The sequence below is a fragment of the Lissotriton helveticus genome, chromosome 6, assembly GCF_964261635.1.
Source record: "Lissotriton helveticus chromosome 6, aLisHel1.1, whole genome shotgun sequence".
NCBI classification, from domain to species: domain Eukaryota; kingdom Metazoa; phylum Chordata; class Amphibia; order Caudata; family Salamandridae; genus Lissotriton; species Lissotriton helveticus.
This window is the reverse complement of record NC_136067.1, coordinates 79,781,494-79,805,988: the sequence shown is the minus strand read 5'-3', so window position 1 is coordinate 79,805,988 and position 24,495 is coordinate 79,781,494. Positions and strand designations below refer to the sequence as shown.

The 24,495-nt window shown below is 47.1% G+C and overlaps 1 protein-coding gene across 1 annotated transcript in view; it reads right to left on the bottom strand.

Annotated features, from left to right (window-relative positions):
* The window catches only part of MRPS18A (mitochondrial ribosomal protein S18A), a 164,015-nt gene that overhangs the window by 53,933 nt on the left and 85,587 nt on the right, over nucleotides 1-24,495 (bottom strand). The window contains exon 5 of the mRNA XM_078647390.1: nucleotides 23,036-23,108. Coding sequence (XP_078503516.1) covers nucleotides 23,036-23,108 — 73 coding nt within the window. The remainder of the gene's footprint in view (nucleotides 1-23,035; nucleotides 23,109-24,495) is intronic.

The following is a 24,495-nucleotide window of genomic DNA, read 5'->3' as shown; positions in this document are numbered from 1 at the left end:
TGGCAGAGATATCCCCCTCTCTGCACAGAGAGCACAAGGGAATACAGCTTCATGGCAGAGATATCCCCCTCTCTGCACAGAGAACACGAGGGGATGCAGCTTCATGGCAGAGATAACCCCCTCTCTACACATAGAGAAGCTTCATGGCAGAGAAGGTGCCCCACTCAACACACACTCAACACACACTGCACCAGGGACTGAACGGTCATGACAGTTGTGCAGTACCAAGTGCAGCTTTTGGCCATAGATGTGATCTACTCTGAGCCCATCAGAGGCTGCAGCATCATGGCAGAGGTAAGTCCCACCTTTGGGACAGAGGGCACCAGTGACAAGAGAGGTGTGCAGCACACAGTGCAGAAAGAGTGCAGCTACATGCCCGTAGAATTCCACCCTCAGCATACAGGCTGCAGTGGCAAAGGCGTCCCACTCTTCCTTATGGATAGCTCTATACTGATTCACATTTGGCAGGGGGAGAGGATATGTTGGGTAGTTCAGTGGCATGAACGTGGGCTGGGGCTGTAGGTATTTATATCAAATCAGAACCATGACACGCTGCACTTCATGGTGTTGGGAATACTTGACCTAGTGGCACAGTGGGCGATGGTTCCAGGTGTTTAAGTAAAAGAGGACAAGAACATCCCAAAGTTCAATGCCAATGATTTATTGTTCTGGACAAATGCAAGCTGCGTTCTAGCACCACCGCTGAATTTAACATACATACTTAACTATCAGATCACCAAGGAATCCTAAATTAAAAACATAATACCAAATGAGCATCTTTTATGCCCTTGACTTTGTTATGCGTATTTGCAAAGCACGCTATCAACAGCGAGGCTATCCTTCTGTAATGGCATACAAAGCTAAAATGATGACTTGGAAAGATACAGAGCAATTAGTAGTCTTTTAATTGGGCAGGGATCGCTCCCGGCCCTGGAAGCACGGAGCAGGGTCGTGGAGACGCCTAGTCTCCTCCATCTCTTTGTGTTACGGACTGGGGGGGGAGAAGGGTGGAGTCAAAGCATGCTTTGACTTTTTGTGATTTTTATGGTGCTTCTTATCTGAGTGCGATGACTGAGTGGGAGGAAGAAGACTTTGACCCATTGGAGCGGTGCTGGGGCCTTACTCTCCACAGACACCAGCAGACGGAACAAGATAGACAAGGCGATCTCCATGGCACCGTACACCGGGTTGCTATTACCTATAGGAACCGCTCCCTGAAAGCCTTCAGCATCATGGCTCTGCAGTTGGAGCACGACTTAGGATCGTGGTCGCTCCAGTCACCAGAGACATATCAGATGGGGGTCTGTGACCGACATGGCGCAGTGACATGCGCTGCACGGCTTGAATTCCGAAGTCTTTATGGCCATGTCCTACACACCAAAAGAATTTTTAAAAAAGTCTGTAAAAAAGTGACAGGTGGTAGGTCTCTTCGACGCATCTGCCCTGGCTGGGGCAGAAAGAAAAGAACGGACGTCAGCGCGCCAAGGTGGTGCCTATTTTGGCACGGACGTCGTGATAACTACGAACCAGAGGCCTACGACGTCATGCGCTATCGGGGGTACTGCTATCAACAATCTTCCGAATCCAGCCTGAGGCCTGGATGTTCAACGGTAAGGAATCTGTGGCTAGAGGTGTTTATCAGATAATAAGGGTAAATCTGCACCTACCACTAGCAATAAGGTCACCAATGCAATATAAAGTCCAGACAAGATCTCAATAAATTATTCCCTTGCTCAACTCTTGGTAGCTGGCAATGCAGGTTTAACTTAAGATAAGGTACGTATAGCATCTAAAAGCACCAAAACATTAAATAAGACACACACAATAAAAATCCCACACCAATTTATAAAAATAGGAAATATGTGTATCTTTAAAATGACACCAAACCAACAAAAACCCAATATGGGGAACCGGAGATAGGAATTTTTAAAGATTTAACACTTTCCAGGGCTTAAAAATATAAAGCGCCAACTTGGGACATCTGGTCGCGCTTGACTGGGACAAAGTCAAAGTTTGGTGGCAACCACAATGGAGCCCTGGCTGTAGACACTAAGTGGGAGGTACCAGTCAAAATTTCACCTACGACTTAGAAACTTTTCTGAAGGATTTTTTCTCTGTGTCGTGCGATCTGCTCCAGCAGGTCAATTTCGATGCAATGTCGCCTGATTGCTTCTCTGTGAGGCCCCGGCCAAATCCTGGCAGTTTGGAGCTCCAGAGCTTTCAGCAGGAAAAAAACTGAAATCCAAGCCGGGTCGTGGTTGAAGGTAGTCGGCTTGACTCACGACGGGCAAGTCCACTAATAGGGCTTTTTCCAAAAGTTTCTCCAAACATCTCCAACCTTATGGAACTTCTTTCAGAAGTCCCTCTTGAGGGTTCAAGGTGTCGAAAACACAGACCCAAGGGTCTAAACGTTTCCGAGATGGTCCTTGGAAGTTTGAGACTACAGTTCACACAATGCACCTGGCCAAATCCTTAAAAGTCCACTGGACGCATTCCAGGCTGGGAACTTCTGAGGCAGAGGGTGTAGGGAAGCTCTGTTAACCTGTTGCTTTCGGGGAGTCCACTCCTTAATCTTTTTGAAGCAAGGCAAAGTCCTCAGATCTGTAGTTCTAAGTGTGCAACAGGAGCAGTCCTTCAGGGAGCAATCCTTTGTGGTGCATACCACGGTTCTAGCAGGAAAGTCCTTTTCCTTGTAGTTTCAGGCAGCAAATCTGAGTTGCTATGCAGCTCTCGCAATTAATCAATGTTTTGGGGGTGATAAGGAGTGGGGCACCCTGGTCAAGTGAGGTGCACCATGCTACCCAAAATCATGACCGCTTTCTCCAAAGCCTGGAATATTCCAGAAAGTACTGCACTTTAAAATTCAAGCTGGAGATTTTCTGTCCTCTGGAGTGGGAGCTGGTCAAACCAACCTACTGGCATGGCTCATTCCCGTTAACACTCCCCATCCATCTCCTGCAAATTCTATTCATGGGCTTGCCATCTGGCTGGGTGTACGGAAGAGGGGTAGGGCTGGCTGGTGTCCCTTACTGTCCTGTCCTCTTTGAAGCCCAGTTTTGCTTTACCAAGCCACCAACCTGGTCTGTTCTCTGCAACTGCAGAGCTCCCCCGTTGGATAACCTCTGCTCTATGCAGGCCACTGGTCCCCTCAAAGCAGCTTAGCTAAGTCTGTTAAGGCGTACCAATCAGGAGTGGCTGCTAGAATGCTAGATTTTGAATCACAGAAAATAAAGTCCCATCACCTCATTTCTGCACTAGTTATGATAAATACAGCAGTGGCAAGTTGTTGGATTTAACAATGCCAATCTTTTAAGTCCTCGAATGACATTTTGAGTTCCTCCCGAAAAATATGTATACTTAAATAATAATAATCTACCATTGGAGAATACAAAATGGAAGTTTTTCCTTCACCAGGGTATATACAACATTTTTATATTGTCCCTGCTTATAGTTACATGGCACCCCACCCCTGGGGCACCATCGGGAGACCTTCGCACAAGGTCACATAGTGTCTGCACCCAAAACGACAAGGGTTGATGTGAATTCTGTAATCTGTAAAGAGTTTCAGGACATTGAACCCTTCTATTTAAAAGGGGAAGCTCTAATTTTCTAGACAGCATTGTGCTCGCTCCAATAAAAACACGGCAGGTCTGCATCCTGCTGCTTGGGTAGGTTATGGAAAATCCTGTCAGTGGGTTCCCTGGGCCATCCTGAAATGGATATTAATTTGACTGAAATATAGTCGGTATGTAAGAAAAGCAGTCATTAGGAATGTGCAATTCTTGCTTCGGGCAAGTGTTGTACTGGATTTTTTGTTTTATCAACCGGAGGAAAACATTGAGTCAATAGCTTTGGAACATTTAAATGAAGCTCTTTATTGTTTCATGCACAGGACCTCCTCCATTGACGTCAGTGAACAGGATACTTTTCTCAGCGTTGCATAAAAGAGAGTTTTATATGAAAGGACACTTAAATGTAGAAATGATCTTTCGCTCTAGGATTACTCCGCTTCCAGAGTATTCAATGGTCTTGTGCATAATGTTTGCTCTGCTCCCAAGCACACCTCCAGTGCAGTTATCCTTCTCTTAGCACAAATCTCCTGTGCTTGAAACAGCTAACAAACACCTCCGCCCTCATCCTAACCAAGATGTCTCTTGTTGGCTACCCAGCCCTACACAGGAATATACCTACAGGGCAATGAATACTGGTTGCCAGACCGTAACGTACAATGGGGCACTCCTACAATTTCCAGGCAGCAAAACACATTCTGCGATGTTCCAGACACGTTTTGTTCTCATTAGAGCTCATCAGAAGGGTAGAGCTGCCGAAGCAAAAGCTTGTATAATGATGTGGCTTGGCATGGATGATACTATACTAATCCAACACTTACAAGACTGATAATTCAGGAATTTAAAACAAAAAAATAGTGTTGTCGAGGGACTTCGCATTCCACAAAATCTATGCTGTGCACAATCATAATCTGTGCATTCTGGTTTCCCCTTCCATATAGCTTGGCTCAATCTTGTCAGCTTGGCTCAGATAGCAAGCCTTTGGCCAGAGCAAAGGCATGCGGTGAATGCAAAACGCCGAACAAATACCAATACACTTAAGATATAAAGGGGCCCATGCAAAGTCTTTCAAATGTATTAACCCAAGATATTTCACTGACAAGGAAAGATGGGTAGGACTGCTGAAAACGACTGAGCAAACGTGTTAGGTTCTTGCAGCTAGCAACATATGGCTACAAAAAAAGTACAGTGGCCAGTTCAGACAGCTAATACTGGACAACCCGAAACTGAGTTAATACTTTATAACCCATGTGAGAAGTTGGCCTGGTATATGATGCTCACTAGTTCTAGCGATCACCTTGTACTATGCCAAGCAACCCTTATGGTGGAGGTTGTAAAGTCAACCTTATCGACAAGCTATCCTAGGGGTAGCATGGACTAAGCAGTCTTAGGCTAAACTCTGTAAAGGCATGTGAAGCAAGCTGTGTTACCATACACAATCCCCTTGAATATCAAATGAAAGGACACCACACAGATATATATTGAAAATATATATAGATTTATTTCTACAAATATTCCCTATACTCTTTATGAGCACAGAAGCATAAGCGTTAAAACAAAACACAGTTTAAATATACAAAAGTTGCACGAATATGGATGAGCCCTAGGGGCCACCTAAACCATATACTAAAATAGTGGTATAGGAACCACTATGGGGAAAGTGAAGAGGCCTAGGGCCTGGGGAATCGCTGGAGCTGTTCGGGACTAACAGTGATGAAGTCGGGAAAGGCCCGCGGGACTCGGGTGCAGTGCGGAAAGCGCACGCATGCACCAATGCAATGTCAATGGTGCGTAAAAGTTACAAAGTTAGTGTTTAAGGAACCTTCCGCTGGATCTACAAAGATAAAACTTTAGACACAGGCACTAGAGGTGTATACCAGTGTGGGAACACCGGCGTTGCTGAGTTACCTCACCCACAGGAAGCGGGTGCACAGGTGCGAAGTAGTGTCGGGTTTCGTCACGCAGGTCGATGGTGCTTGGAGCTGAAGATGCTGCAGGCGGGTCGTCAAGAAGAGATCCAGTGGATCCAAGGGTGGATCTGAAGAGGTGAAGACCTGAAAGCAGAGGGGACAATGTTCAAAGTCACTAGCCAGTGACTACCGTGGAACCAGGAAGGAACCAGGCAATGTCGGGTGCAAACAGGCGATGAGGTGAAGATTGTCTCTGCAGCCACGTGGACACGAAGAGGTCAAGGACGTCCAGGAGTCGATCACGAGCTGTCCCACGAAGGCTCTCGCTGATGGCGGTGTCGGCAACTTGATTGGAGCAAACAGGCCTTGGCTAAAGCAAGCCATGCAGGAATCGATTCAAGCTTCTCACTCGGACCAGCAAGGTCAGAGCGGGTGCTCCTTTTCAGGGGAGCAAGGGCCAGTCTGGAGCAACCAGACCAGCGGTGTAAGTCGTAGTTTTCGTCGCCAAGATGGCCGCTAGGCCACGTGGCAAGTGGCTGGGATGGGATGGCGCGTCGAGTGGCAAAGTGCAAAAGGGCCCCACGCAGATCGTGGAGATGCTGGGGGGCTGATCTTCGGTGCAAATGCTGCTCGAGGTTGGGGCTTCTCAAACCCCAAAGCACAGCGTCGAGGGTGCCTCGGGTGCTGCGCAGTCAGCTTCTCGGGGGTCTTTCAAGAGGTCCGGTCCCACGTCTCTCGGTGGCTCCCCGGGTCTCTTCTTTTCAGGGACTATGGATCGGGCTGTGAGATGTCTGGGAGTCTGGGTCTTGTCAGGCTCTGGGCTCGGGCTTCGGCGGGAGGCGGCGGCAAAGCAGACGTTGAGTTGCTGGTTGGTGCCTGTATTCACAGGGTGGTCACTCCTTGGCCACAAGGGAGATTCTCTTCAGTCTTCTGTGCAGCAGAATGTCGAAGTCCAGTTTTCTTCTTATTTCAAGTCGAGTTCAGGATGATCTGAAGTCTCAGGACACAGCTCCTACTCTTATTCCAAATCTGGGGTCCGGATCACCTACTAGGTCCCTCCTCTGGGTGGGACCAGGAAGGGGGGCGGTTACACCCCCTTTCCTTTGCCCAGCTTCGCGCCAGGACTGGGGCTGGAAATCCCCAGCACCGGTTTGAACTGGCAAATGCACGGGGACACCTTGTGTGACCCAGGCATGTCTGACTCTATTCAGCCCTGTCCTACCCAATACACAAAATCCTGTCTGGGGTGGTGCTAGCACCTCCCAAGGCAGGAGACCCTTTGTCCAAGCTGCCCTCGCTGTAAGGACTCCCAGCAGCAGGAGGTCAGACTTGTGTCTGCGGTGGCAGCATCCATTTTGTGATGCTGAGGCTCAGTTTAACTTTAACCGGGGTTCAGGTTAGGTACATGTCGTGTCCCTCTAGAAGGGTGGAATGCTACCCCCGTCGCCAGAACTGGCGAGGGGGTAGTATTCCAATTCGTATGACACCTTACTCGACATGTTTTGATAAAGCCAAACCCAAGATAGCATTTAACCGCGAGGATTATAATGAACTTAAGCGTATATGGTATGGCAGTATCATGAAACAGCTAAAGGACATGGTTCCGAAAGCTGCAGACAGGCTCAGCTCATGCCAGAGCACCATCTCACATATTTCCAAGCACTCTGCCTCCAGGATTGATGAGGCCTTCCATAGGAGTGGCTGATAGGAACATATGTGTCCATTTTAAGTTAGATATAGGCATACTATACCTAAGTAAGGGGTGGTTACACCGACTTACCCCAGCTGAGTGATCAGCCAGTTGTGTCAAATATGGAGGCCAGGCCAGGGGTGGCACAATACGTGCTGCAGCCCCTGGTAGGCCTTGGAAGCATCTATGCCCTGGGTACCTGGGTACACTGTTACAGGGGCCAATAAGGTGGACCAATTCCAATTGTGTATGTACCTAAGGTACATGGATTCCATTTTAAGGAGAGAGCAGTCAGCCTGGGGCCCTGAATAGCAGGATCCCAGGCCAACTAAAGTCAAAAACCAGCTAAACACCAGGCAAAAAGTTTGGGGGTAACCATAGTCAGATATCCACCTTCCTACACAACCCCCCCCCCCCCCCCCCAACGAAAGGAGATAAGGCTATCCTTGACCAGGTAAGCCTATATTGCCTAAGTGGCCATATAAGAAAGTACCAGCTCTGGCTTGGTTACCCCCTGTCTCATGGTCCACTAAGCAATCCCTCACCCTAAGGGTATCTGAGGGTCTCCACCATAGGGAATCTCTACCTGTGGTGTGTCTTGGCAAAGTTAAAGGCTGATGTTGAGATGGAGTACTGAAGTGAGATTCCTCTGTAGGACTCAGCTTCCTCCAATCACTTTCCACCATGTAGGCCTTTCTTTCTTTGACTGAGTTGCACTGTGCTCTCAGGGTCAACCTCTGGCTACCTAAAGCTGGAGGCTGGGTCCCCTTGGTTGGCTTACTGGAGGGACAGTTCAGGTTTGGGCCCTTTGGGTCCCAGGTTTGGCTGTGCCCAACAGAATCCATCTGTGGGAGGTCCCTAACTAATTTTAAGGGGGATCCCTCAGGAGTTTTTAAAGTTTTCACCTGGCTAGGGCTGCTAGCTTCGGTGCCCCTAATCTGTTGATGTGGGTGCTTTATTTGACAGGGGGCCCTTTGGGGCTCACTGTCCTTCTTGTCCTCTGCAGCCCTGGGCTGACTAAGGCAAGGTAGAGAGGGGCAGGATACCTGCTCCAGACTGGGTCCCACCTAAGAAGGGTCCACTGACATCAGAGGCTCTGTCAGGCTAGGCCTGACCACCTCTGGGGCAGTTCCTTCATCAGGGGTAAGATCTGTTCCCTGAGGCTGATCCTTTCCTAAAGTCTGGTGGGAGGGAGATTTATCTTCCTCCTCAATGCTCTCTGTTTGTGTGGAGTGATCCATCTTTTCAGGCTTCACAACACATGTATCAGTTTGAGTTTGGGCTATGGTCATCACAGCCCCACCAACATTTTCAGGAGGAGACTCAGTTTGGGTATGGGTTGTTACCATCACAGCCCTGCTAATCTTTTCAGGAGGGAAGTTAGCTAAAGATGGGGCTGAGGTTTGCTCAGCCCTACCAACCTTTTCAGGAAGGACATCTTGGATTGGGGCTGTAGCCATCACAGCCCCACTAACCTTTCCATGGAGATTTACAATTCTAGAATGGGTTTGTTGTTCAACCTCAGCCCAGGCTGAGATTTCCAAATCATTACCAAGTAGGCAATCTACAGGCAAGTTTGCTGACACTGCCACTCTCTTTGGGCCAGTGACACCTCCCCAGCTAAGATTGACTACTGCCATGGGATGTTTGGTGTCTATTCCATCAATGTTTGTCACCTGATATTTGGCATCAGGTAAAAGTTGCCTTGAGGGGACTAGACATTCAGCCACCATGGTGATGCTAGCCCCTGTGTCTCTAAAGGCCTCAACTTTCAAGCCATTGATGAGGGGTTCTTGTCTATACTTGCTCAAAGTATTTGGGAAATCAGTGAACTTTACAAACCCCATGCCAGTCTCATAGACCAGATCAGTCAGGGACCTGGTTAGGCCAGAGTCCACCTGTGTTCCAAAGGTAACCCCACCCAAATTCTTGGGGGTGCTCCCACCACCTGGGGGACCACTGCTAACAGTGACAGGAGGTGTTGGACCTTTACCTGGAGGTATATTTTCCTTATTACCATTCTTTGGACAACAGCTGTCTGTTTTCCAATGGCCAACCTTTTTACAGTTATGGCAGTAAGGCTTTTTCTGTGTAGAGGAAGTGTCTTGGGACCCACCCCCATCCTTGGAGTTTTGGGGCCCTGGGGAAGTTTTCTCTTTGGTTTTATCCCCACCTTTCTCTTGAGGCTTGGTAGTCTCTTTCTTTTGGTCACCACCCTGGTTCTTAGGCCTGATCCTGGTTCTGACCCATTTGTCTGCCCTCTTACCCAATTCTTGTGGCGAGGTCAGATCAGAGTCCACCAGGTGCTGATGTAGAAGCTGATTTTGACAATTACTTAAGATTTGCTCTCTCATAATTAAATTATACAATCCTGTATAGTCTGTAACCTTACTTCCCAGCAACCAGCCCTCCAGAGCCTTAGTGGCACATTCAACAAATTCAGACCAGTCCTGAGTCTGTGTCTTCTGGGTGTCTCTGAACATTAACCTGTACTGTTCAGTGGTTAAGCCTAACCCATCAATCAGAGCACTCTTCAGGACCAGGTAGTTTCTAGAATCCCCATCACTAACTGTGAGGAGTCTGTCTCGGCCTCTACCTTCAAAGGAGAGCCACAAGATTGCTGCCCACTGCTCCTGAGGGATCTGCTGTACTTTGCAGGCTCTCTCAAGTGCAGTCATCCATTTGTGGATATCATCCCCAACTTTGTAGGGGGCACAATCTTACTCAGGTTTCCATTGTCATAGGACCTGTCTTTATCCTTAGGGATAGTGCTGCCACCAGTGGATCCTAATCCACTCTCTCTAGGCTGCCTTGCTCTAGCAAGTTTCTCTTTGGCCAGGGCAACTTCTAATTCTTGCTTCTGGATCCTAAGTTCAGCCTCATGTTCCCTTCTCTGAGGGCTAGTCAACTCCCTTCTGGAGTGACCATGAGAACCTCTAGAAGCATGGGAGGTATTGGATTCACCTGAGTGATTCCTCCTCCTCCTGGGCTCCTGGTTAAGTCCATTTGGGGGTCTGAATGGGTTGGACCCACCTTCAGTCCCAAATAAGCCTAAGTTAGTCTGGTTAAGCCTGCTGACTAGCACCTGACTATTTCTCTCATCATCAGATCCACTTTACTCCTCCTCTTCCTCTTCTTCCTCATCCTCAGACTGAGTATCCCCAGAGGTCTGGTTATCCTCATCTATCTGGATGACAGGGACAGGGGTGTCAGTGTTATCATCTTCAGTGGGAGAGCCTCCATCTCCATTCCCTGAGGGGCCTGGTTTGGAGGTCTTTAGAGCTTCAGACTTTTCTAACAGCTCTCTGAGGTGATCTGCTGTAGGGGTAGGACCAGTTTTGATTCCTCTTAAGGAACACAGCTGCCTCAATTCTTTAAAATTAAAGATAGCAAATTTGAATGGTGCCCTTGGAGGGTCACTCTCAACAGAGATAGGTCCAGTGGATCCCTCTGCTCCAGACATTGCTCTAGTGTGGGTGGATGTGTTGCAATCTACCTACACTTGTGTTTTCCTACTAAACCTATCTAGTAGTTGTAGTCAGGGTGTGCTACTCCCTATCCTCTACAACAACTAAGTTCAGTAGAACTTAGGTACACTAAAACAAGACTAGTATACTTATCAGGTACCTGTATGATCTTTCAAATGATACTCTCAAAGATTGTAATGGTAAAACAACAGCAAGCTCAAATCCCAATCCGCTGCTCACCAATGTGAGAAGTTGGCCTGGTATATGATGCTCACTAGTTCTAGTGATCACCTTGTACCATGCCAAGCAACCCTTATGGTGGAGGTTGTAAAGTCAACCTTATCGACAAGCTATCCTAGGGGTACCATGGACTAAGCAGTCTTAGGCTAAACTCTGTAAAGGCATGTGAAGCAAGCTGTTTTACCATACACAATCCCCTTGAATGTCAAATGAAAGGACACACACAGATATATATTGAAAATATATATAGATTTATTTCTACAAATATACCCTATACTCTTTATGAGCACAGAAGCAAATGCGTTAAAACAAAACACAGTTTAAATATACAAAAGTTGCACGAATATGGATGAGCCCTAGGGGCCACCTAAACCATATACTAAAATAGTGGTATAAGAACCACTATGAGGAAAGTGAAGAGGCCTAGGGCCTGGGGAATCACTGGAGCTGTTCGGGACTAACAGTGATGAAGTCGGGAAAGGCCCGCGGGACTCGGGTGCAGTGCGGAACGCGCACGCATACACCAATGCAATGTCAATGGTGCGTAAAAGTTACAAAGTTAGTGTTTAAGGAACCTTCCGCTGGACCTACAAAGATAAAACTTTAGACACAGGCACTAGAGGTGTATAACAGTGTGGGAACACCGGCGTTGCTGAGTTACCTCACCCACAGGAAGCGGGTGCACAGGTGCGAAGTAGTGTCGGGTTTCGTCACGCAGGTCGATGGTGCTTGGAGCTGAAGATGCTGCAGGCGGGTCGTCAAGAAGAGATCCAGTGGATCCAAGGGTGGATCTGAAGAGGTGAAGACCTGAAAGCAGAAGGGACAATGTTCAAAGTCACTAGCCAGTGACTACCGTGGAACCAGGAAGAAACCAGGCAATGTCGGGTGCAAACAGGCGATGAGGTGAAGATGGTCTCTGCAGCCACGTGGACACGAAGAGGTCAAGGACGTCCAGGAGTCGATCACGAGCTGTCCCACGTAGGCTCTCGCTGATGGCGGTGTCGGCAACTTGATTGGAGCAAACAGGCCTTGGCTAAAGCAAGCCACGCAGGAATCGATTCAAGCTTCTCACTCGGACCAGCAAGGTCAGAGCGGGTGCTCCTTTTCAGGGGAGCAAGGGCCAGTCTGGAGCAACCAGACCAGCAGTGTAAGTCGTAGTTTTCGTCGCCAAGATGGCCGCTAGCAACGTGGCAAGTGGCCGGGATGGCGCGTCGAGTGGCAAAGTGCAAAAGGGCCCCACGCAGATCGTGGAGATGCTGGGGGGCTGATCTTCGGTGCAAATGCTGCTCGAGGTTGGGGCTTCTCAAACCCCAAAGCACAGCGTCGTGGGTGCCTCGGGTGCTGCGCAGTCAGCTTCTCGGGGGTCTTTCAAGAGGTCCGGTCCCACGTCTCTCGGTGCCTCCACGGGTCTCTTCTTTTCAGGGACTGTGGATCAGGCTGTGAGATGTCTGGGAGTCTGGGTCTTGTCAGGCTGTGGGCTCGGGCTCCGGCGGGAGGCGGCGGCAAAGCAGACGTCGAGTTGCTGGTTGGTGCCTGTATTCACAGGGTGGTCACTCCTTGGCCACAGGGGAGATTCTCTTCAGTCTTCTGTGCAGCAGAATGTCGAAGTCCAGTTTTCTCCTTATTTCAAGTCGGGTTCAGGATGATCTGAAGTCTCAGGACACAGCTCCTACTCTTATTCCAAATCTGGGGGCCGGATCACCTACTAGGTCCCTCCTCTGGGTGGGACCAGGAAGGGGGGCGGTTACACCCCCTTTCCTTTGTCCAGCTTCGCGCCAGGACTGGGGCTGGAAAGCCCCAGCACCGGTTTGAACTGGCAAATGCACGGGGACACCTTGTGTGCCCCAGGCATGTCTGATTCTATTCAGCCCTGTCCTACCCAATACACAAAATCCTGTCTGGGGTGGTGCTAGCACCTCCCAAGGCAGGAAACCCTTTGTTCAAGCTGCCCTCGCTGGAAGGACTCCCAGCAGCAGGAGGTCAGACTTGTGTCTGCGGTGGCAGCATCCATTTTGTGATGCTGAGGCTCAGTTTAACTTTAACCGGGGTTCAGGTTAGGTACATGTCGTGTCCCTCTAGAAGGGTGGAATGCTACCTCCGTCGCCAGAACTGGCGAGGGGGTAGTATTCCAATTTGTATGACACCTTACTCGACATGTTTTGATAAAGCCAAATCCAAGATAGCATTTAACCGCAAGGATTATAATGCACTTAAGCGTATATGGTATGGCAGTATCATGAAACAGCTAAAGGACATGGTTCCGAAAGCTGCAGACAGGCTCAGCTCATGCCAGAGCACCATCTCACATATTTCCAAGCACTCTGCCTCCAGGATTGTTGAGGCCTTCCATAGGAGTGGCTGATGGGAACATATGTGTCCATTTTAAGTTAGATATAGGCATACTATACCTAAGTAGGGGTGGTTAAACCGACTTACCCCAGCTGAGTGATCAGCCAGTTGTGTCAAATATGGAGGCCAGGCCAGGGGTGGCACAATACGTGCTGCAGCCCCTGGTAGGCCTTGGAAGCACCTATGCCCTGGGTACCTGGGTACACTGTTACAGGGGCCAATAAGGTGAACCAATTCCAATTGTGTATGTACCTAAGGTACATGGATTCCATTTTAAGGAGAGAGCAATTAGCCTGGGGCCCTGAATAGCAGGATCCCAGGCCAACTAAAGTCAAAAACCAGCTAAACACCAGGCAAAAAGTTTGGGGGTAACCATAGTCAGATATCCACCTTCCTACAACCCAGAACTGATCAAATCTACACTCGCTAGTGGTATTTTCAGACCAAGTTAGCTGTACACTGCTAGATAGGTTTTGATGACATTAATCAGTAAAAAGTCACTAAATAAAGGCCTCAATATATTTTTACGGCTAGGGATGGGATGCCATGTGCAGCCTTGTGGCCAGGATTGACAGAAGCTCTACCGGAAATATTATATTTTTAAATAGTGAATTTAACCTCTACACCACTTCCCATACCAATTACATGTTGGTTGAGAACTTCACAGTCTGAGTAGTTCAAATCAAGCAGTCCCAATCGTGCTTCTTCCTACCAAACTCTAAGCCTCCTCCAGATGGTCACTGGGTCATGTAATTATGAAAGGACTCAGGAAATAAAGCATCCTCTTCAGTCATTAATACATCTTCTAATGTTATCGTCCCTCCTGGATTTGAACTGTCCTGCAACCCTACCCATTTCCTTGGCCTCTGGCCAAACCTTATCTTCTGTGCGTGTAACTTACAAGCAGGCAGATACATCCTCCAGAATCACTATAGCCCCTACTGCTTCAAATGACAGTTTCAGAGCACTAAATATTCTGTCTTTCTTCAGGGGGACCGGCATTATTGATCCTAAAGCTGGCATGGGGACCGTTAGGGCTCTCATTCCAACGACCACCCAGTTAGCCACCACGCAGCCTGGACACGCTGACCTAGATCTTACAAATGTTGTCCACCTGCCCTCCAATGTCCCAACAAAACTACCAATGTCTAGATGGGAGAAAAAGAAACTTAAAACACAAACCAAAAAACAACGTCTTGCCAAACGGAGATCGGGCTTGATGGGACAGGGGTTACTACTAACCCAGACTCTAAATAGACGGGGCTCTCTTAGTTTCCTATTTTCAATCAGGCTATAAAATTAAAAACGAAAATCCCCAATTCCAGAGTGGTTCTCACTGATAATAACGATTCCATTGATAACCCTTGGACATTCATTCAGGAAGCTCCTAAGGTGACCTCTCCGGCCTCCGGTGATACCAAACTATATTCTACCATCACGAAGCCCTGGTCATCGTCATCTAAAATCAAGGGGATACCCCTACAAGGTCAAAGTTTGGGCAGGCTAGATTCTACAGGTCAGCCTTCAAGGGAAGTCCCAAACACATGGAGTGGTCCTAATAAGTGCTCAGGAAATGTAAGCCATAATAACGTCGCTCGGTACAAAAGGGGGTGGTGATGGACGGAGCATCTGAATCAATCAAACACTCACACCCAGTCAAAAGATCTGGGTTTAATCCATCACCGTTCTTTAGCCCACTCTGCCACCCCAGTTCAGACATGGCTATATGCAAATCAGTCTGACCCTGTGCCTCATGGGAACAGTCCAGCCCGAACTGCCAAGCCATGTCTTCCCTGGACCGGAAACAAGCTTCCGAGGACCGGTTTCTGGCATTCCAGCCGTCTTCAGCCCGGCTTGCTTGAATCCAGTGGCAAAGTGAGCAAGGGACTCACGTCGGAGCATACCCTGCCACACTTATGGCGGCCAAAAGCGGTACAAAAGGGGGTGGTGATGGACGGTCAATAATACCGTCGCTCAACATGCCACAACAGACAGCGTACTGATGGGCCCCTCTCTGCGACACACAATAGGTGACCCGACCAAAACCCTTTGGGACTATCCTCCACAAATGCCAATTCCTTCTCAGTCTCAACTTTTACAGGCCTTGGTGGGGTAAAGACAATTAGAGTGGAATCATTGTCTATCTGATGTTACACCTCTACACTTTAAGGCCCCTCTGCTTCCCCCTGATACAGTTGGGAGACAGAATTATCAAGCTCCTGAAAAAGATGTATCAAGCTCCTGAAAAAGATGGAGAAATTGTTTTTTTCCTCACTTTCCTCACAAGGGCCCTCATGACATTCTTAACAGAAACAACCTTCTTCGCCCATTCAAGCACGTCCCGGTGTTCAATGGGATTATCTCTTCTGATATCATAGCAGTCAAGTTTGCCTCAATACCAGGCAAAGGGGCATCGGAAGCAACTGTTACTACGTGGTCACAAGAATCCCTAAAGGATTCAATTCTTGGGGAAGCCAGTTTCTTTGAAGACTGGGGCATAGAACTCTGGGTCCCCCCCGACAGAAATATCCCCACGTACTTCTTCAGGATGAACCAGCGAGGTCTTACACAAGCAACCTGAAAGGGTCACTTGGTGCAACCCACAACTGGCTGCCAGATGCATCAAAAGCGGATAACTTCATTAACATGTCATAACAACAACCAACGTTTGGTGAGCTGTAAATCAATGTTCTCTATCCCCCCACAATATTCATAGCCCCTATAGGCAGTCCCATCAAGAGCCTCCAGCCCTCTGCCCCCAGCAGTAGTCCTCCTAACGGCCCAGTTAAGCGGTCAGATTCTAAACTGACCATTTCCTCTTGGAACGCTGCCGGGTTAAAGTCAACCCTTTCATCCAAATCAGCAGTGGACTGTTTGAGCAAAGGTGAAATCATCTGCTTTCAAGGGACTTGGTCTCTGTCTCCATCAGCTCTCCACGGCTATTATGAATTCTTCCAATCAGCATCCCAGCCTAATTCTTATGGCAGACCTTCTGGTGGCCTCTCTATTTTCATTAAACATATCTGCAGGATTGCAGCTACCCCCCTCTATCGGAACCCCTTGGCTGGGTAAATGTTTATTAATCACATGTCTTTCAACTCCAACCAGGGCCTTCCCGTTGCTTTTAATCAACTGCTACCACAACACTTAAAACATCAAAGTCACTGGTAACAGCACTTTTGATCAAGTATCTGGAAGAGCGCCTACTTGAGGTTGCTTCTGCTGAAGTTTTGTTATTAGGCGATTTTAACATCAGAGATCTGGGACTCAACGTTCATTCCATCACCAAAACCAAAGAGCAAGGAGCCATGAACACTTTCTTAACCAATTACAATCTATGTTCTGTGAAGTAAATTACATTGGCACAGGATCTCAGCGTCCATCTATCTGCAACATTTAAGAATCTCTCGACAATGGATTATATTTTTTTATCACCATCTCTGGCAAGTAGGTTAGTTAAAATGGAGATCCCCACTCGTACAGAGAACGATCATAACCCTCTGACTGTAATAATAGACTTGCAAGTTCCTGTTGCTGCCAAAGTAACTGAAGTGGGGCATTCAATGCAGATCGACTTCCACACTCTAGTCAGAAGAATCAAATGGGACTCCTTAAGTGCCAATAAAGTGGGCACTTGGCTCATGGAAATAATTCTAAATTTCATTCAATACCCTCTCTCCCCCCCCACAGGCCATCATCATAGGTGGGACACAGCCATTACTAAATTAAGAGACCACCTAACAGGCCCTGAAGTTAATCATAGATTTCTAAGGCCTCACCGCGGTGGATTTCCAAAACGGTTTTAGTCATCCAAAGAAGAGCCCCAAGGAGGGCTGTGCGCTTGCATAAATCTAAAGGTACAGAGCTTACTGCCAATAATATGGCTTTATTACGTAAAGCCTACAAAAAATCAACATGGGAAGCTAAGAAACAAAAAGAACAAAATGACTGGCTAAAACTAGTTGCTCCGTTAAAGGAAAAAAACCTGACTCACTTTTGGAACCACATAAACCAACTTTGCTCCTCCAACAAGAGCAGGGGGAATGTGGTTTCTGAAGAAGTCTGGTCTCAGTATGTGATTCAACAATACTGCTGTGATATTCCGGACCTCGCTGAGGTCGTAATCCGAGATCCTGCCGACATTACGCTGATGAATACCCGTGAGCAGACTACTCCGGCCCAGATCTGCAAGTTTCTGAAAACTATGAAAATAGAGGGTGCTCCAGGGCCTTTTGGCCTTCCATCTGCTGTATTCAAACATGTGCCAGAAGAATGGGCTAAGCTATTACTTCCCTTGTACAACTATGCGTTTACTACCTTTCAGATACCATATTCATGGAAAGGCTAGATCTTATGTCCAATTCTTAACAAGCATTTACAATGCAACGGTCTCGGCATTGCAAAAGTTAGAGCTATTAGCATTGTAAATGAATGCGAGTTTAAGGTCTTGACATTGTAAATGACAAGGTCTTTTATTTATGTTTTAAAAACCAAAACATAAATAAAAGTCATTGTCATTTACAATGCCAATAGCTCAAAGTCGCGTAATGTGTATGCCAAACTACATTAGCCTCCTGACGAGTGCCCTTTCACTTAATTTTTTTCAAATGAAAGCCCTGGCATTTTTTTTTTTAACAAATTAAGCACGGGTGGTGTCCGTGTGTGCATGGCAGTGGTGGTGTCCGTGTGTGTATGGCAGTGGTGGTGTTCGTGTGTGCATGGCAGTGGTGGTGTCCGTGTGTGCATGGCAGTGGTGGTGTCCGTGTGTGCACGGCAGTGGTGGTGTCCGTGTGTGCACGGCAGTGGTGGTGTCCGTGTGTGCACGGCAGTGGTGGTATCCGTGTGTGTATGGCAGTGGTGGTATCCGTGTGTGCATGGCAGTGGTGGTGTCCGTGTGTGCATGGCAGTGGTGGTGTCCGTGTGTGCATGGCAGTGGTGGTGTCCGTGTGTGCATGGCAGTGGTGGTGTCCGTGTGTGCATGGCAGTGGTGGTGTCCGTGTGTGCATGGCAGTGGTAGTGTCCGTGTGTGCATGGCAGTGGTGGTGTCCGTGTGTGCATGGCAGTGGTGGTGTCCGTGTGTGTATGGCAGTGGTGTTGTCTGTGTGTGCATGGCAGTGGTACATGCATCATCAAAATTATTAATTCATATAAATAAGGTCACCATAAATTAAACATTTAAAAAGCTTTGACCGTAGCTCACAGAACAAGGTGAATTCTCACATGGAGTATGGGAGTGTAGCGCAATTCCTAGCTTTTGTGGCAAGTAGGTCAGGGATCTGATGTTGCGGAAGGCAGCTTACCCTGACCCAAAGAACTGCATTATTAGGCCTCCTGGAAAAAAGTTTTACGCATTTGGGGCTGTTTATTGCTAAGAGGTGCACTGCGCTGAACAGGTGTATAAAGGACGCTCCTGAGGTAGCGCTTAGACCCATATGCAGCAAGAGAGGTATATTATTTTGCAAACTTCATTTTGTCAGGCCGCTGCTTGCTTAAATAAGAAATGTGTGTGGCTTGTGGATGTTTAACATTATCATGCATGAGCGATTTCTATGCTTAGTTTTACCTGCTTTCATTCATGTGATCATCCATGGTAAACCCAAGTTATACTATACTGTACCCACCACTCTGGATCGCTTTGGCATAGTGATGGTGCACGTGCTATTTCTTCATGTTGAACATCTAGTTTTGGAAATGCCAATAAAGCTGTTTATTAAAAGAAATAATAAAATGAACAGTGCCCCTGTTAGGGCAAGGCAATGGAGCCAGTAAGCAGCGGCCATCTCATCCCCCAGATGCCCGGCATGTTGTGGCAGTCACTGTCACGTACATCACACATGTATATGCGCTGACAGTTGTGATTCTTAAAGGCCCCATTTTACGGTTCCAAACAAGAGCTGAATCTCAGAGATGACCTCACTCAACGAGCTACATTCTTTACGAGTTAGCGTTCACATCAATAAGACTAGGTGTAAGGAACACTGAACACACAACGCCAAAATCAAAATGTAAGGCAGGCCATTAATTCAGTCTTAGGCTTGGAATGGGACCTAGCAATGTTCTTGACTGGCAGGACTCTTGCGCCACTTTGTCTCCTCTTGCAGGACCACGTTAACACCTCATCCACGAACACAGATTGACAAGAAATGCACATTAAAGCAGGAGTGATGCAATTGCCTGTGAACTGAGAATGGCACCACATTGATTCCAGATGACGCGAGGGAGAAAAAAAGGCAGAATCAGACTCCTGTCACCGTTCAAACGTGGAACCAGCTGTTGACTGTGGCACAAAATGTGATTATATTCCAATTCATGAACGTATGCTTTGCGAGGTCGTGCCTCGAGTGAGTAGCAGTGATTAAAAATCAAATTTAGCAATGTGGAAACAGCGTACTGAATGTTTTTGGTACGTGGGGCAACCTAGAACAGCACATACTTGACACAAGACAACTAATTATCTAACTGCAAAGTCAACTGATCGGCGGCGGATGAAGAAAAGAAGCCTGCTTGAAGGGGCAGCCATGTGTGTGTTATCAGCGCCGCGCGCTGGTATGCAGACTCCCCTTGCATACCAGCAGGCGCGCGTCGCGATCCGGGCTGCATTCGCATGCTCTGGATACAAGACCTGGCCGCGCGCACAACGTTATCCTATGGGGAAACGCTGCGCACGGCCAGGTCTTGTCTCACTTCGCCGACAATAGTTCTCTGGCGAGAACGCGCTTTCAGCGCGTTATAGCCGAGCCCTAAAAAGGAGATCCTTCCCTGCCAGCTAATTGCCAACTTATAGCCCTATTAGATCTTGAGGCCAAGGTCTATGCTTAGTGTCTTTTCAAGTCACTAGTAAAATGGGTCATGAAAAATAACATTTTACTATACTTTCAAACTGGGTTCCGAGCTTCTGCCTCCACAATTGACAGTGCTGCCTTCGATAAAGTGTCTCGTAACACTCTATGGAGGAAATTAGACAAGTGGGGGATCCAACGGAGAATGCTTGGAGTCCTTATCTACTTGCATAAGAACACATGGGTGCGAGTCAGAACTGGCCCCACAACAGTCCCTGCAAAAATTCCAACTTCAGACGACCTAAAGCAAGGATGTGTTCTTGCTCACCTCTTGTTTAAGCTCTACACCGCTGACCTGGGGAGATTCCTGGAGAAAACTGCCAAAACTGGGCCAAGCAAAAACGAATTTGCACATTCTGCAATATGCTGACAATATTGTCATAATGGGTCAGGCCTCCAATGAGCCTTGTGTAAGCTCAACAAATACAACACAGCTAATGCTCTTAAAATTTAACCAGGATAAGACCAAGGTTTTGATTCTCGGCCCTTGCAAGAAAAAGAAAAACCTAATGTGGAACACTAGGCCTGCAAAGATTAAAACAACATCAAAATACAACTACCTGGGGGTTTGGTTTAGTGAGTCTTCTATACCATCAGTCCACTTCGCTGCCCTGAAAAAGAGCTGGAGCAACCACATACAGTCTGACTCGACTCAACCAGTCCCGAAGTAGTCCCTCTGCCGAGCCCATACTGAAGGTGATTAAAGCTACCCTTCTTCCTGCCCTAAGTTATGGGCACCAGGCCTTTCCTGATGCATGCTCGGCCAGTCTCGACCAAGCCCAGGTTACCATTTATAAAATAATCTTTCGTCTCCCGAACTATATTCACAGGGCAAGACTACGACTGGAGCTGGGTCTCCAAAGACAATCTATTTCCTGCGAGGCTGACAGCCTGAAGTACTACATAAGGGTACTAAAAGCCGCAGAGAACATGCTTAAAGCCCAGTTAAAAGTAACCCTTTCCAGCTCTGGGAACCCATGGATACCCCAAATTGTAAATGCCATATGAAGACTACATATCGGCAAAACATCACTAACTGCAGACTCTATTCCATACACAGTCTGAAAAGTGGTTATCAATAAGCAGGGAAGACAAATCTCCTACCAGATGGACACTCAGGTTTTAAAAACGTCAAATATCTTGCTCCCCTCGAACAACTCATACCTTCCCGGGAAACTGCAACCATACCTTTTTGATAGTTTGAACGCAGTGGCATGCAAAAATATGTTTATGCGTCTTCTAGGTCTGCGCTCCACTGTCTTCAACCGATGGGCTCCAACTGGTGAGGAGGGGGCTTGTAGAGTGTGCAATTACAAGTCTGAATCATGGCTGCATCTTCTGTGCTGTTGTCCCGCCCTAGACGCTCCTAGAAGACTTCTCCTAAAATCATTATATCTAAAAAGAGGCATCAGCACATGTTGGGAGGCACCTGCTCTCTGTTTTACTTGCACAGATATTCAAACACTCTCAAGGTCCGGAAAATATGTGAGACTCTTGGGAAACCTGCTCTCCCTCTCCTCAACCGGTCCCTCCTTCCCAAAAACTCATCACAGACTATTTTTGCACTTTGCCCTTGTGTCGCTTCACCCAACTGAGCCACAAGGCTCATTTTATCCTGGATTTTGAAGCTTATAATTACTGTTATGGTCACAGTACAAGATTGCCTTGTTGAAAACATGTGTTATGAATTTGATGATTTGTTTCGCTTTGTTTTTAAGGTGGTAAAGACGCTACAGAGACATTTTTATTGCAATGGTTTTAATTAACTGCGTTAACCGAATAAATAAATCATTCCCTGTCTTTCTTCACTGAGTACTTTCTCTAATCTGCCTCACAGCAACAAAGATTTAGCTGTTTCTCTTATAATATCAGATCATTTGCAATGACATTAACTCTTCAATCTCCCTTTAGTCCTCGACCATCTTATCACCTCTTCCACTTCTTCCTCGCCATCACCATTCTTTGCTCCTCCAAGTCTTAGATATCTGCTCATCTCGCGCCCATACAATTGCTCATTCAACTTTCTCTCATACTCGATCCCTTCTACTTTGTATCACTAACAGCTCCCTTTGCTTTAGTTTGGTCACCCTTCTCTGAAGCAAGCTATTGTTGCTCATTTGTGCAGACATCCTTCCCTCCATTACCCAACTAGGCACTACCACTACATCACAAATCTCAACACCTTCAAATGCAAGCCTTCCTCGACCGTACTTAACGACAAGACATAAGAGGCACAGTTACTTTTCATCTCATCACTGCATACACCTGCACCAAAGCCCCAGGGGTTCTGATCATTTCAAAAGTGTCTGCAGCCAGTACCTCTCAGATTAATCTCACTTTGTAATTTAGCTCTGTGCTGTGAGGCAAACAGTGTAGCATGTTTTAAAACAACTGCTTGAATTGTCACTTACCAACTGAGCATAAACATCCAATACTACTGACGACTACAGATGGTCCTTTGAACACAGAAGGTCTAACCACGCGGACATGGAAAGGGCAGCACCTCCACTCTCCAACTCAAAATACATTCCAGAACCTGTGCCCACTCCATTGCATGTTCTTTTGGCATATAGAAATGGTCCCCTTATGAGTACTGCCTCATCCCAGCTAATAGGACATTGTGTGATAAACAAAAAGGGCGGTTGGTGACCCAGGCCGACTTGTGGTGGACTGCAATCGGTGAGTAATCTAATGCTACTGACAGAGAAAATCACAGGTATCCCATAGCAATAAATAGCAGCATGATGGACAATTCATAACACCGACTGGGGAGGACGGCCGGGTGATGGAAAGCTCATTCTATTTCGTGATTTGTTTGCAAAAGGCCCAGAATATTGTACGAAGAAACTGCCATAGAGGAAGATTTGAACACACAAGAAGCGTACACACGTTCAAGAACAGGATTGGTGGAAAATCCTCATTATTCTTTCCAAAACCTGCAAAGGGCATGGCTAGGATGAACCGCACTCACCTGTTCAAGTGGTACTTCTTCTTCTTGGAAACGTGACCCTCAGGCAGGGGAGGCCGGTGATCTGGCAGGAGCCCTGGCGAGACCAGAAACAACAGGTAAGAGGCGGATGGAACCACCATAAAGCTTAGTTACAGTTAATAAGGTGACGTGGGTCAGAGTGAGTCTTTGAAAGGGAGTCAAAAGTTTTACAAAAGCTCCATCAAGCACGTACATAGTGTGTGTTCTGTGGGGGTGCTTTTCAGGTGGATGCAGTGGGCAATATCTTCTGAGTCACGTATTGAATGAGTCACTAACAGACGGATTATACGAATGACTACTGCAATGTGTTTATCTATTGCCTCTTATATTTTTAACGTGATGAGTGTTTACATAACACGTTTTATATGATAGTTTATGTATGTACTTATGATCTGCATAAACTGTAATGATTCTTTACAGTATTAAATATTCTGCTGCAGTAGGTACATAAACTGGTCCCTCCGGGGTATTCTCATTGTAATTACTGGTAATAGAATGTGCTTACTTGTCACACTGCTCAACAGTAAAGCGGTCTCAACAAGCACTGGGCATCCTTTTCACTGTTATCTATGTCACCTCTTAACTGCCTCTAGAAAGATTGTGCAAGCTAGATTTCTTAGGAGCAGAATTTAAAAGTGTTTATTTTCAACAGGTTTACAGCCACATATTGTATGCAAAAATTCTCTACCTGCTATATTCCTTAAAATCCTGCATTACAACTTCACATTCTATCAAACTTGTGTTATTGTTACTTACTTCAATACCTTTTTTGTTGTTTTGAAGTGCACCACTCTTTCCCTTCTTCCTTCTGCCGTTTTTTAGGTCTCGTGACCTATCAATGCGCATGCGCATTGAGAGAAGCGAGACTATAGGGCTTTAAACAAAGCTTACCTAACTGTGGCGATTTGGTGCTGTGCCCGTGGCTTTTAGGTCAATGCGCAAGCGCATTGACCTAAAATGCGCGTGCACAGCACCAAATCGCCAGCCATCTGTTCCCCAGCTTGGATCTCCTGGCTGCTCCTCCCCTAATTATCCGCACATCAAAGGCTGCTCCCGCCCCCTGCTTCACACTTCAAACGAATGCTACCGAGAGCATTTCCCGGCCGGCCGCTTTTAATTTCATTTCGCAAGCAGTTCCCTCTCCTCCCTCTCCTGACTTTCTCCTGCCTGCCACACCAATCCAAACTGAGGCGCTGCTGCTCCAGTCCCTGTATTACTCCCACTCATCTATGATTAGGAATAAAAGACTGTCGGTTAAAAACAGTTTCAAGATAAAAATGGTTTCCCATTACTTTTGCAGAATGTTCTGCATTTCCTTAACCGCCTCCAACTCTCCGACTTTCACATGCACATACCACTTTGCTGATACTGACCGAGACATGCGCTTTATAAGCAGGAAATAGAATTCTACAGGAAACAATACTACCGAAGACCATTCGAGG